The sequence below is a fragment of the Branchiostoma lanceolatum genome, chromosome 15, assembly GCF_035083965.1.
Source record: "Branchiostoma lanceolatum isolate klBraLanc5 chromosome 15, klBraLanc5.hap2, whole genome shotgun sequence".
In the NCBI taxonomy this organism is placed as follows: Eukaryota; Metazoa; Chordata; class Leptocardii; order Amphioxiformes; family Branchiostomatidae; genus Branchiostoma; species Branchiostoma lanceolatum.
The window spans coordinates 1,716,601-1,727,608 of NC_089736.1; the positions used below are offsets into that span (position 1 = coordinate 1,716,601).

Consider the following 11,008-nt stretch of genomic DNA (forward strand, 5'->3'; position numbering starts at 1 on the left):
TTAAAAGTACGAACTTTAATCAAATTTAGATACCTTTGCAGCCTTTCCTGGCGCTGCCTTTCTCTCGTGCCTCTTGGGTTTGTGACGACGTCCCTTTTCCTGTGTTTAATTTGTTCCCTGCAGCTAGCTGAATTGCCATTGTTTCCTTAAATTCGTCTGGCTCTTCTGTGATAGAAGAATAACATATCAGTAAAATATATCTACATAAGTATATATATATATGCATGTATATCAGTCGAAGGTAGCTTGACGAGTTTCAACCAACAGTAAACGGGCATGCATTAGTGTGTAGCTTTTCGTGACAAATGATACGACTTAAAGTAATCGAACATCACCTTCTGCTTTGCGCCAGGTTTTGGTCATCACGCTCTGTGAAATCTCGATGCCGTCTGTTATCGGTTCATCCTCCACAGCCTCCTCTCCCGTCAGCCTCCTGACGACACAGGTCTTCCCGGATCTGAACTGACCAACCACGAGCCCGAGCGTGCTGTGCACCGGTAGCGCCCCCTGGCGGCAGGCTTTGGAGTACAGCTGCTGCATTCTCGGACCACGCAGCTGTATTTCGAGCGGGACACTGCTGTCTCCTGGGCGAAAAGAGAAACCGTATCATTGGACACATTTTGCTTCTCGTACATGTAAAGTAGTTTGATTAACATTCTTGGTAGAGTGATAGACTGACTCAAGTATACCTTTAGAGCTGTGATCAAACTACTTCACAGGTCCAAAATGCATACATGGCCGTTGAGTATTGTTAGCTTGCCCTTTTGTCTTACCTGTAATGCCGCTTTTCCCAGCCGCCATGTCGTCTGTGGGCGCTCTCCGCTTACTGCCGCCCTTACTTTTGCGGTAGCTACCGATGAAGTTCTGAAATCGCCGCAAATCATATCGCTGTTATCCAGATCTGATATCAAATTCATTTTCGTCAGTCTACGCCTTGATGAGGTCAATACTCAATACTTGCTACAGTGATATTCGTCATTGAATATAGTTTTTGTACATGTTACTTCAATAATTCCGGCTAAAGTTCCTTACCTCTTACGCCACAAACTTATTCTCTGCAGTCTTTAGTAAGCTGCAACATGGCAAGCTAGCCCACAAGATCAGTCACCATAAAAGCAACTCACCTTTACTTGCTTTACTGTTTTCCCACTCTCTTTTGCTGCTTCTTGTATCAATGGACAGTCATTCTTAGCCACAGTCATTCCTTTTTCTTCATAGAACCGGACGAGTACAGGATCGTACTCATTTTTACGCGCGGAGACCCCCTGTAAACACGTACAAGTAAAAGTGAATAGCTGAAGGCCTTTACGCCGATGATAATCACAATGCATCTCCAACTAACCTTCCAAGAGGAAGGGATAATCTGCAAATTCAAGACCAGCATACGCACCAATGGGAACTGCAAACAGAAGTATCAATATCATACCATCTTCAAATGGTACTAGTAGTTTCGAACAGAATAGTTTTGAATGAAATGTACAGCCATCTTTACAAAAAATGATAATTAGATTCTTTAGTCATATGATTTGTCATATATTTATAACTATATCACCGCGACTATATACGTTTTGCCACAACTCACTTTCTTCTCTTCTCGGACAAGCGTCAGTATTTCCTTTCTACCATGAAGTATTAGTTCCTTCTCATCTTCATTTTGCGGATGAGCGTCCCTGGTGTCCTCATCTGCAGCGATGTCCTCCGCCGTTAGACCCTCCTGCAAATAAACATGTCTGATGACTCAATAGTTTGCACGGAAATAGATCGAACATTGTATACCTGCAAAAAGTTGCATATCAAAGACTTTGTTTTCATTCTTTCCCGAAAGAAGTTAAGTTACCATTATGCTTCTGGATCGGTGGTCAGTTATTTACCAGAAAATTCGACTAGCCTGACACTTTACCTTGTCCCTAATGCCTGCATCAGCCCCGTGCTGCAGCAGTAGTTCCGCACACTTGGGATGACCCGATATAGCTGCATCATGAAGGGGGGTGTTTCCCTGTTGGGATAGCGACAGGCTTGGAACAGGGTGATTTGCCCATTCTTAGTCGCAATCATTCAATTTTAGTTAAGTCGAAAAGAAAATCCAATAATTGTACGTGCATATGTATATGTGTATGCATATGTATATATCACTTACTCACTATCGTTCTCGCGTGGATCCATTTCGGATCCCTGTCTCTCTAAATCTCAGCAGCCAATCTACATGTATCTGCAGACAAGCCTGGCAGCGCAACCATCTGACGCAGGCAACCACATCAAGTCACGAGCCACATTGAAATAGTACTGTCAAATTTTTAAATTATAGTTAAGACCCTCTGCTAAGCAACCAACTGTCTTAGCCAACAAGAAACCACATTTTACGGTACCCGGGGGCATTCACCCCCCTCTCAACAACTAAAATTGGTTGACAGCGGCACCCAGCCCAGCAGCAGCCTTTTCAGTTTAGTTTATTGTTGAAGGCTTAGGGCTCAGGGATGTTATACCAGTCTATCTTTCCAACCGGCATTTATAAGTGTTATAAGTGTGGTCATCCCATAGAACTTGTAAATATTCCTGGTACCATAGAGCATGTACACAACGAACTTGTCAGGGACAACCTTCAAGCCTCAGCAAACACTTTTGCTCAGCCATTTGACTGGTTACTGAAACCAAGATTTACTGCACTCTATTCTCACTAATGTTTATGGCGTTTTGATTTATACTAGTTACAGAGAAACAGCATTAGAATCGTACTGTATGACACAGTACTATATAATCTATAACGACAGTCAATCAACCTACCCACTTGTTCCGTGCGTTCACATCTGCACCAGCTGCCAGTAAAGTCGATACAGTTTCATGGTTGTCATACCAGGCTGCCCAGTGTAAGGGAGTATTTTGCTGCAATCAAAAGCATCAGATTGTCAGTTCAGTATGGCATCAGGAGAACAAATTTAAAAGTACACTTTTGTCGGTAACGGTTCTTCTGGTAGTCACCGAATATACCATCTTGAATGATGACGTTCAAATCTCACAAGAAGCACAGAAATCGTTTATCACAACAGTGTCACAACGGTCTACCTACGTCATCATTCCGTGCGTTCATATCTGCATTCGCTTTCAGTAAAACTGATACAGTTTCATGATAGCCTCTCTCAGCTGCCTCGTGCAGGGAAGTGTCTCGCTGTAAAACACATCAGATGGTCTTCAGTTACAACAAGGGGACACATGAAAACGGTGATAGTTTAAACGGTTGTCACCGCACCAACCGCTTTGTAGAAAATGAGTGTCAAATCTTAGGGCCCTGTCACACTTGTGCGTATTTGCAAGTCCGTGTGAGTTGCGTATTAACAAGTTTTTGTTGTCGATTAAGCCTGCAGCCAAATAAGTTATTTCTTTGGTTCAATAATTAGGCTGCACAACGTTGGGTCAAAGTAGAAAACAACTTCTTCCCTTCAAACTTTACATCAACCCAACAATTTTTCATCCGCAACTCACGCGCACTTGAATATACGCACATGTATGACAGGGCCCTTACAAGATACAAGGAAATGTGACAGTCAGTCTACCTACCGCATTGTTCCGTGCGTCCACATCTGCACCAGCTGCCAGTAAAGCTGAGACAGTTTCATGGTGGCCATTTAGGGCTGCCAGGTGCAGAGGAGTCCATTGCTGTAAAACACATCAGATAGTCTTCAGTACGGCAACAGGAGGACATATGTAACGCTTGCATGAATGTCAAATCTTACAAGATAATAGAGATTTTTTCATTACAACAGTCAGTCTACCTACCCTCTCATTCCGTGTGTCCACATCTGCACCAGCTGCCAGTAAAGCTGATACAGTTTCACGGTGGCCAGACACGGCTGTCACGTGCAGGGGAGTGTATTGCTGTAATTGATAGCATCGGATGGCCTTCAGTTTGGCAGCAGAACAAATGTCCACTTTTTGTTGTTGGTAGTTCTGATGGTAGTCACCAAGCCTACCGCTATGTAGAGGATGAATTTTGATAAATGGTACAGAAATATTTCTTGTATCACTACAGTCAGTCTACCTGCGGTCCTACCTCATTGTCCCGCGCGTTCACATCTGCACCAGCTGCAAGTAAAGCTGATACAGATTTATGGTGGCCATTCCGGGCTGCCTCGTGAAGGGGAGTCATTTGCTGTAAAACAGGTCAGATGGTCTTCAGTATGGCAACATGAGGACAAAAGTTCACTTCTGTTGGTGACAGTTCGATCGGTGGTCACCAAGCCTACCGCTATATGTAGAAGATGAATGTCAAATTTTACAAGATACACAGAAATACATGTACTTCACAACAATCGGTCTATCTACCTCCTTGTCCCGTGCGTTCACATCTGCACCAGCTGCCAGTAAAGCTGATACGTGGCCATCCCGGGCTGCCAGGTGCAGAGGTGTTCTTTGCTATAAAACACATCGGGTAGTCTTCAGTATGGCAACAGGAGGACAAATGTACGCTCTATGTTGTTGGCATTTTATTTAAACAAAAGTCACTAAACCTACCGCTATATAAAGGAATGAGTGAAGATACGGGAGCACGTGATGTATCATAGCCATCAATTTACCTACCTGCTCGTCCCGTGCGTTCACATCTGCACCTGCTGTCAGTAAAGCTGATACAGTTTCATATTGGCCAGTCGAATTCATTGCTGCCAGGTGCAGGGGAGTACTTTGCTGCAAAACATGTCAGATAGGCTTCAGTATGACAATAGGAGGTCAAATGTACACTTATGTTGGTGACAGTTATAACGGTAGTCACCAAACCTACCGCTCTGTAGAAGATGAATCTCAAATCCTAACAAGATGCATGGAAATGTGTCTTGTATTACGACAATCATGCAGTCTACCTACCTTCTCGTCCCGAACGCTCACATCTGCACCAGCTGTCAGTAAAGCTGATACAATTCCATGGTGGCCTCTCCGGGCTGCCCAATGTAGAGGAGTACGTTGCTGTAAAACACGTCAGATGGTCTTCGGTATGACATTAGGAAGACAAATGTACACATATGTTAATAGATAGGTTTGGTGACTTTATATTTTGTATTTCTTTCATCCCGGGCTGCCGAGAGCAGGAGAGTTCTTTGCTGTAAAACACATCAGTCTTTGGTACGACAACAGGACGGACAATTGTACAATATTGGAAACAACCTAGCTGTAGACAGCAAACCTACCGCAAAGGACAAGATGAATGTCAAATGACTGGCATACGTGTTGAAGGTTTAAGGAATTGTTTTGGTTTGTCTTAAATGTCATTGATACGTTACAGATAAAGTGACGTAGCAAGAGAAGGTGCTACGGTGAACGGCACACCACTCCCATGTGCAAATAAAAGATTCCAACTATGTCATTGAGTCATGCTTGCGCATTCAGTAAGAAGCGGAATAGGTTGGGGACGGTCCACGTGACCTCAATTACACCTGGACATTCTGTCTCCAAAGTACTTAATACGAACGAAAACAAGCATTTGGGGGCTTTCGGAGCAGAGGAGCCTGGCCAGTGCAAAGAGGAGGACGGGGACGGAGGGTGGGTTTGGGTTTGGGGGAGGGGGTGTCATCAGGCAAAGATATGATGTTTTACGTAATAAGTTATTCACATTTCTCAAATCAAGTACAATACGTTTTAAGAGTCTCGATGCTACAGACTGTTTTGAGTATATTTTAAATGCATCAACCCCCACACTGCAAAAATAGGTAAATATTTAAACGACTGCTTTCTCATTAGAAAAAAATACCGAAACTAACGATTAACCCTACTCTAATTCAAAGACTTATTCTAGCCCGTATTGTATTGATAATTGGAATGTTTAGTTTTATTCTATACTTCAATTTTGTATTATGTTTGATAGTTGTTGCCATCTTTGTACCCTGTACAATTGTCGTGCAATAAAGTCCGTCCCGTAAGCGGTTTGCTCTCCCTCATTTCGCTTTTTCGTGCATGCAACAGCCCTTAATGTTTCATCGCCATATGTGAACAAAATGTCAATAGTGAAGTTTTCCTTTGTTGAAGCAGAGCTGTTGCCACCGAATTACCCGAGAAAGGAAGACACGGTAACTAACCCAGCGATCAGCAGCATTAGGATTGACTCCCTCCGCTAACAGCCGCTTCACTCTGTCCGTGTCTCCTTCATCTGCAGCCTCACACATGTCCTGTAGTGACATAAAACAACGGTGAAAACAATTTCAATCAGAACATCAGTAATGTGGAGCAAGTGGAAAAATTTACATCTAAACTAACAAATGCGGGAACATTGTTGATGGACCGACATGAAATACATCCATAGATAGACATCGGTATCATTGAAAACAAGTTAACTCACATGGAAGACTGCTATCTAATTATAATTGATATATATAAATATGCATAGATATGCTTCAGATAGGCAAGAAGGAACGCATAATCAAGTCTGCTAAAGCTGTTAGAGGAGAGGTCAGAGGTCACCACGGAGAATGGCTGCCTTGTAGGAGAGCTCTGTCCAAGAGGGCCTGCAAACATCGCAATCCTCTTGGGCAGTGGATCCTAGCGGCCTGTATCCGTGTCATTTACTTTAGGTAGGGTTTACAGTGCCTTTTGTGTTCTCTCTTTTGTTTATTTTGTTAGATAGAGGCATTATTTTCGAGCGGGCGGCGTGGGAGGCCCTCCCACCCTGCACATGTTTGGTTATTATTTCATTGACGTTTTCCTAAGTTCTTGAATTGTGTTAAATGTGACCTCAACCTCCTCATGTGGTAGACGTGGCGAATCACCGCATTATTTAACACCCTCGTAACATGAGGGTGGACGCTAACGATAGACTAAGGACTCTTGACAATCCAAGACGCTCACACCGCATCGCTCGCGCGGGTCAACAAGGAGGGCAGAATGGAGAGACGGGGCCGGCTCCAGACCCCGAAAGGATTACGACGGACCCGAAACACGTACTGCTGAAATGCAAGAAAGCAACTCTTATATCAACATTCAACGTGCGCACCCTGCAGACGCTGTGTCAGGCATCAGAACTTGTTGTCTCAGCCATCGAACAGTAAGTGGACATCATCTGCATCCAAGAGCACAGGTACTTCCATGAAGATCAAGTTCTGAAATATCATGATATGGCAGAAGGCTGGAAACTAATAACTGCATCCTCCTGGAAAAACTCTAAGAACAGTACCATAGGAGGCACAGGAATTCTTCTCAGTCCTCATGCACTTAAAGCACTGGGTAATATAGAGAAAATTACCCCTCGGATTGTGATTGCTAACTTTAATGGCAACCCACAAGTCACTGTGATATCTTGCTATTGTCCTACAAATGTCTCATATGAACAGGATGTGATAGATTTCTATGACGATTTATCTTCTCTGATCCGTTCCACACCAAAACACAATGTACAGATCATTGGTGGAGACTTGAATGCACAACTTGGTCTGAGTCAACATAACAAGTGCACTTACCATGAAGATTCCAACAGGAACGGTAAGCACCTTGAACTCTTTCTTATTGAAAATGGGCTGTACTGTCTCAATACACGTTTTCAAAAGAAGAGGGGGAAACTGTGGACCCACACATATCCGAATGGGGCAATGGCACAACTTGACTACATCCTCGTCAATAAGAAATGGATCAATAGTGCCCACAACTGTGAAGCATACAACACTTTTGAAGGTGTATCCTCAGACCATCGTATTGTGTCAGCCAGATTCCAACTGAGCCTTCGTGCGAACAGCACCAAGTGCCTGAAGAAGCCTCAGTATGACTGGAAGCAGCTCTCGAGCGACATGGAAATCCAGGATGAATTCAGCATCACACTGCGCAACCGTTTCGAGCAACTTCAGGTCGAAGACATCTCTCCATGTGTAGATAGCACATATATCCGCACACAAGCAAGCAGCTCAAAAGTGCATACCCCGAAAGCCAAAGCACAGGGGAAAGGTGCCATGGGAGACTGAATATGTACTTGAAAAACGGGAAACCCTTAAGAAGCTGGCAAAACAGAAGAATAAGGCAGCAACTAGAGCAAATACCAGTAAATATAGGAAAGCAAGGCGTGAATTAGAGAATGCATATAACTGTGAGCAGCAGAAATATGTACAACATCAAATAGACTCCATCCACTTAGCAGCAATTAACCAACAATCTTCTCTTGCCTGGCAAACTGTTAATGCTGTATGTGGGCGGAAACGTTCAACGCAAGCAAAACTCAAGGCATCCAGCCAAGAAGAAAGGGTTCAGAAGTGGAAAGATCATTTCGAGAATCTCCTGGGAAAACCTCCCGTCATCAAAGATCTTCCAGTGCAGAAAATCATTGTGGACGAACTTCCTATCAGGAAAGGCCCATTCTGTGAAGATGAGTTGGAGGTAGTATTAAAGACACTTAAGAACAGAAAAGCAGCTGGCCTTGATGAAGTGCCTCCTGAAGTCTGGAAGACCAGGAGATTCAACGACATACTGCTGGACTGCTGTAACGGGATGTACAAGCAAAGTAATATCCAGGCGTGGAGGGAAGGATGCATACTCCCTTTTCCTAAGAAAGGAGACCTGTCCCTCACTGCTAACTATAGGGGTATTACACTTATGCCAATTGCTGCCAAGGTCTACAATGCAATGCTGCGAAATCGAATCCAACCCGAGATTGAGAAAGTCTTACGTCCAAACCAGAATGGTTTCAGAAAGAACAGATCAACTCTGGGGCAAATTCTGACAGTGAGGCGAATCATCGAAGGAGTCAGAGCAAGGAACCTAGAAGCTGTCATGTTATTCGTGGACTTTTCGAAGGCATTCGATTCACTGCATCGAGAGAAGCTGGCCGAAATACTGATAGCCTATGGTGTGCCGAAGGAAACAGTGGTCGCTGTGATGATGCTCTACAAGGACACCAAATCAATGGTTCGCTCACCTGATGGGGACACAGACTTTTTCCACATCCATGCTGGAGTACTCCAGGGAGACACACTCGCTCCATTCCTTTTCATCATTGCACTAGACTATGTTCTGCGTACTTCTATCGACCCACACAACAACCTTGGTTTCACCCTGAAGCAAGCTAGGAGCAGAAGACATCCTGCCAAGTTGATCACAGATGCTGATTATGCAGATGATCTAGTTCTACTTGCAGACAGAGTCGCGGACGCAGAAACATTACTACATGCACTGGAAGAAGCGGCCTCTGGGGTAGGACTGTATGTGAATGCCAAGAAGACTGAATACATCTGCTTTAATCAACATGGCGAGATAAAGTCCCTTAATGGAACACAACTCAAGGAAGTTGAGCATTTTACATATTTGGGAAGTGACATATCTTCCACAGAGAAGGATGTTTGCATACGCATATCTAAAGCCTGGGGGGTACTTAACGGCCTAAGGCCAATATGGAAATTCACATTACCGGACATCATGAACTTCTTCAGGGCTGTGGTAGAATCTGTGCTTTTGTATGGTTCTTCAGCGTGGACAATGACCAAGAAACTTGAGAACAAGCTTGACGGAACCTACACCCGCATGCTTCGAGCTGTGCTCAATAAATCCTGGAAACAACACCCCACTAGAGCGGAACTGTATGGAACATTACCATCCCTATCGTCAACCATACGAGAGAGAAGGGTACGGTTTGCAGGACACAGCTACAGAAACAAAGAAGAGCTAGTAAGCGAACTCCTGCTCTGGGCGCCAACTCATGGGCATTCCTCTGTCGGGCGACCCCGAAGGACCTACATAGACCAACTTGCTGGGGATGTAGGAGCGAGGTCTGAACATCTAGACCAACTTATGGCGGACCGTGTTGCCTGGAGGGAAAGAGCAACCCTAGTCCGGGCAAGCTGCCCGATATGATGATGAAAGCTGTTATGTGAATCGGTAAAAGGTCCCCCATTAGGCGAATAGTTTGGGATACAGCATTGCAGAGGCCTTCACATCATCAAACTCAAAATGCTTATAACTGCCAGGGAAGGGGGGGTTCTAAGTAATAAGACCCCCCCCCCATTCTCCATCCCCTCTCTTTTTTATCGTTCATAGTTAACCATGTATAACCATTGATAAATCTGGAAATATCATGTACTATGTAAAACATTTTATCCTACCCTTTTATCGACGTATTTCTTCTTATTCCTCTCGTCCTCCGACCCGGACTCCTCCATCCTCTCCCGCCCACTTCCATCCGTCATGACGCTATAGATACACAACACCTGTCCAGTTACCCGCACTAAGACCACCATGTCATTTCTTATATTATCAAAACCGTAGAAAATAGCGGAAACTTTTGCAATTTATGTCGTCTTTCATGTCACACAAACTCAGTCAAACACACACACAGATAACTCTTATTTTCTAAGCGTTCTTTTTGGGACCAACTAATGATAACACGTGCCCAAATAGCGCGCACAAGTACAAACATGACACGATGAATTCATGAATCGTCTCTAGACGCACATATGCAACACTATCATTTCGCTAACAAAGCCATAGAAAAACATGTTACATCTTAACAGCAAAAGTTCATCTGTACGCTAGAAAAATGAGCTCAAATTCTTAAATTCTTTGCACTTACTATAGGATGCTCCTACACCTATCAAGTGTAACGAGACACACCTGGAACTTCCGGGTTTACCTGCACTTTTCCAGAAGTGTCTTGCGAGAGATTGACGACCTTTTATCGGCCTTAGGACCTCTGTGAGGTTCTTAAACTCAACAGGAACCAAAGCCTGTAAGCTCTGACGTATCCAGACCGGAAGGTGAGGCCTCACGGCGCCGTAAAGTCAGAGCTGGTCCGTTACGTCCGCAGGTGAGAAGGTTTCGGGCAACGCTCCCATGATTCATTGCGCACGCGATGACGCACTCCGTAGCAACGGGCTGAAAGACCTCGTGATTTAGCGCGATATCTTTAAGGGCTGTGGCCAGAATCGGTCGCGTATGGCTTAGATGATTGTTGACCTTATGTAATACAGAGGCTCAAAGTGCACACATTGTATGATTCCCTACATCTGAATTGCATTAATCTCTATGTAGCGATTTGCATTGAAGCAAGGGGCTACTT

The 11,008-nt window shown here is 44.2% G+C and overlaps 1 protein-coding gene across 1 annotated transcript; it reads right to left on the reverse strand.

The window, feature by feature from the left end:
- Window positions 1-25: 25 nt before the first annotated feature.
- LOC136421012 (serine/threonine-protein phosphatase 6 regulatory ankyrin repeat subunit A-like) lies at window positions 26-10,772 on the reverse strand. Its single transcript, XM_066408159.1, has 17 exons — window positions 10,564-10,772; window positions 10,056-10,143; window positions 6,060-6,149; window positions 4,855-4,953; window positions 4,573-4,677; window positions 4,318-4,407; window positions 4,046-4,144; window positions 3,772-3,870; window positions 3,553-3,651; window positions 3,065-3,163; window positions 2,782-2,880; window positions 1,901-1,996; window positions 1,583-1,714; window positions 1,125-1,265; window positions 774-864; window positions 336-584; window positions 26-165 (listed from the first exon to the last, which is right to left on the reverse strand). The coding sequence occupies exons 2-17, from the start codon at window positions 10,137-10,139 to the stop codon at window positions 26-28; spliced, it is 1,812 nt and encodes a 603-aa protein (XP_066264256.1). The 5' UTR covers window positions 10,140-10,143; window positions 10,564-10,772.
- Window positions 10,773-11,008: the final 236 nt, after the last annotated feature.

Coding starts and splice junctions, on each gene's coding strand:
- LOC136421012 (XM_066408159.1), bottom strand. CDS start 10,139: ATGACGGATGGAAGTGGGCGGGAGAGGATGGAGGAGTCCGGGTCGGAG. Junction 3,652..3,771: donor TGGACACACGGAATGAGAGG/GTAGGTAGACTG, acceptor TGTGTTTTACAG/CAATGGACTCCTCTGCACCT. Junction 1,715..1,900: donor ATGCAGGCATTAGGGACAAG/GTAAAGTGTCAG, acceptor GTTTATTTGCAG/GAGGGTCTAACGGCGGAGGA.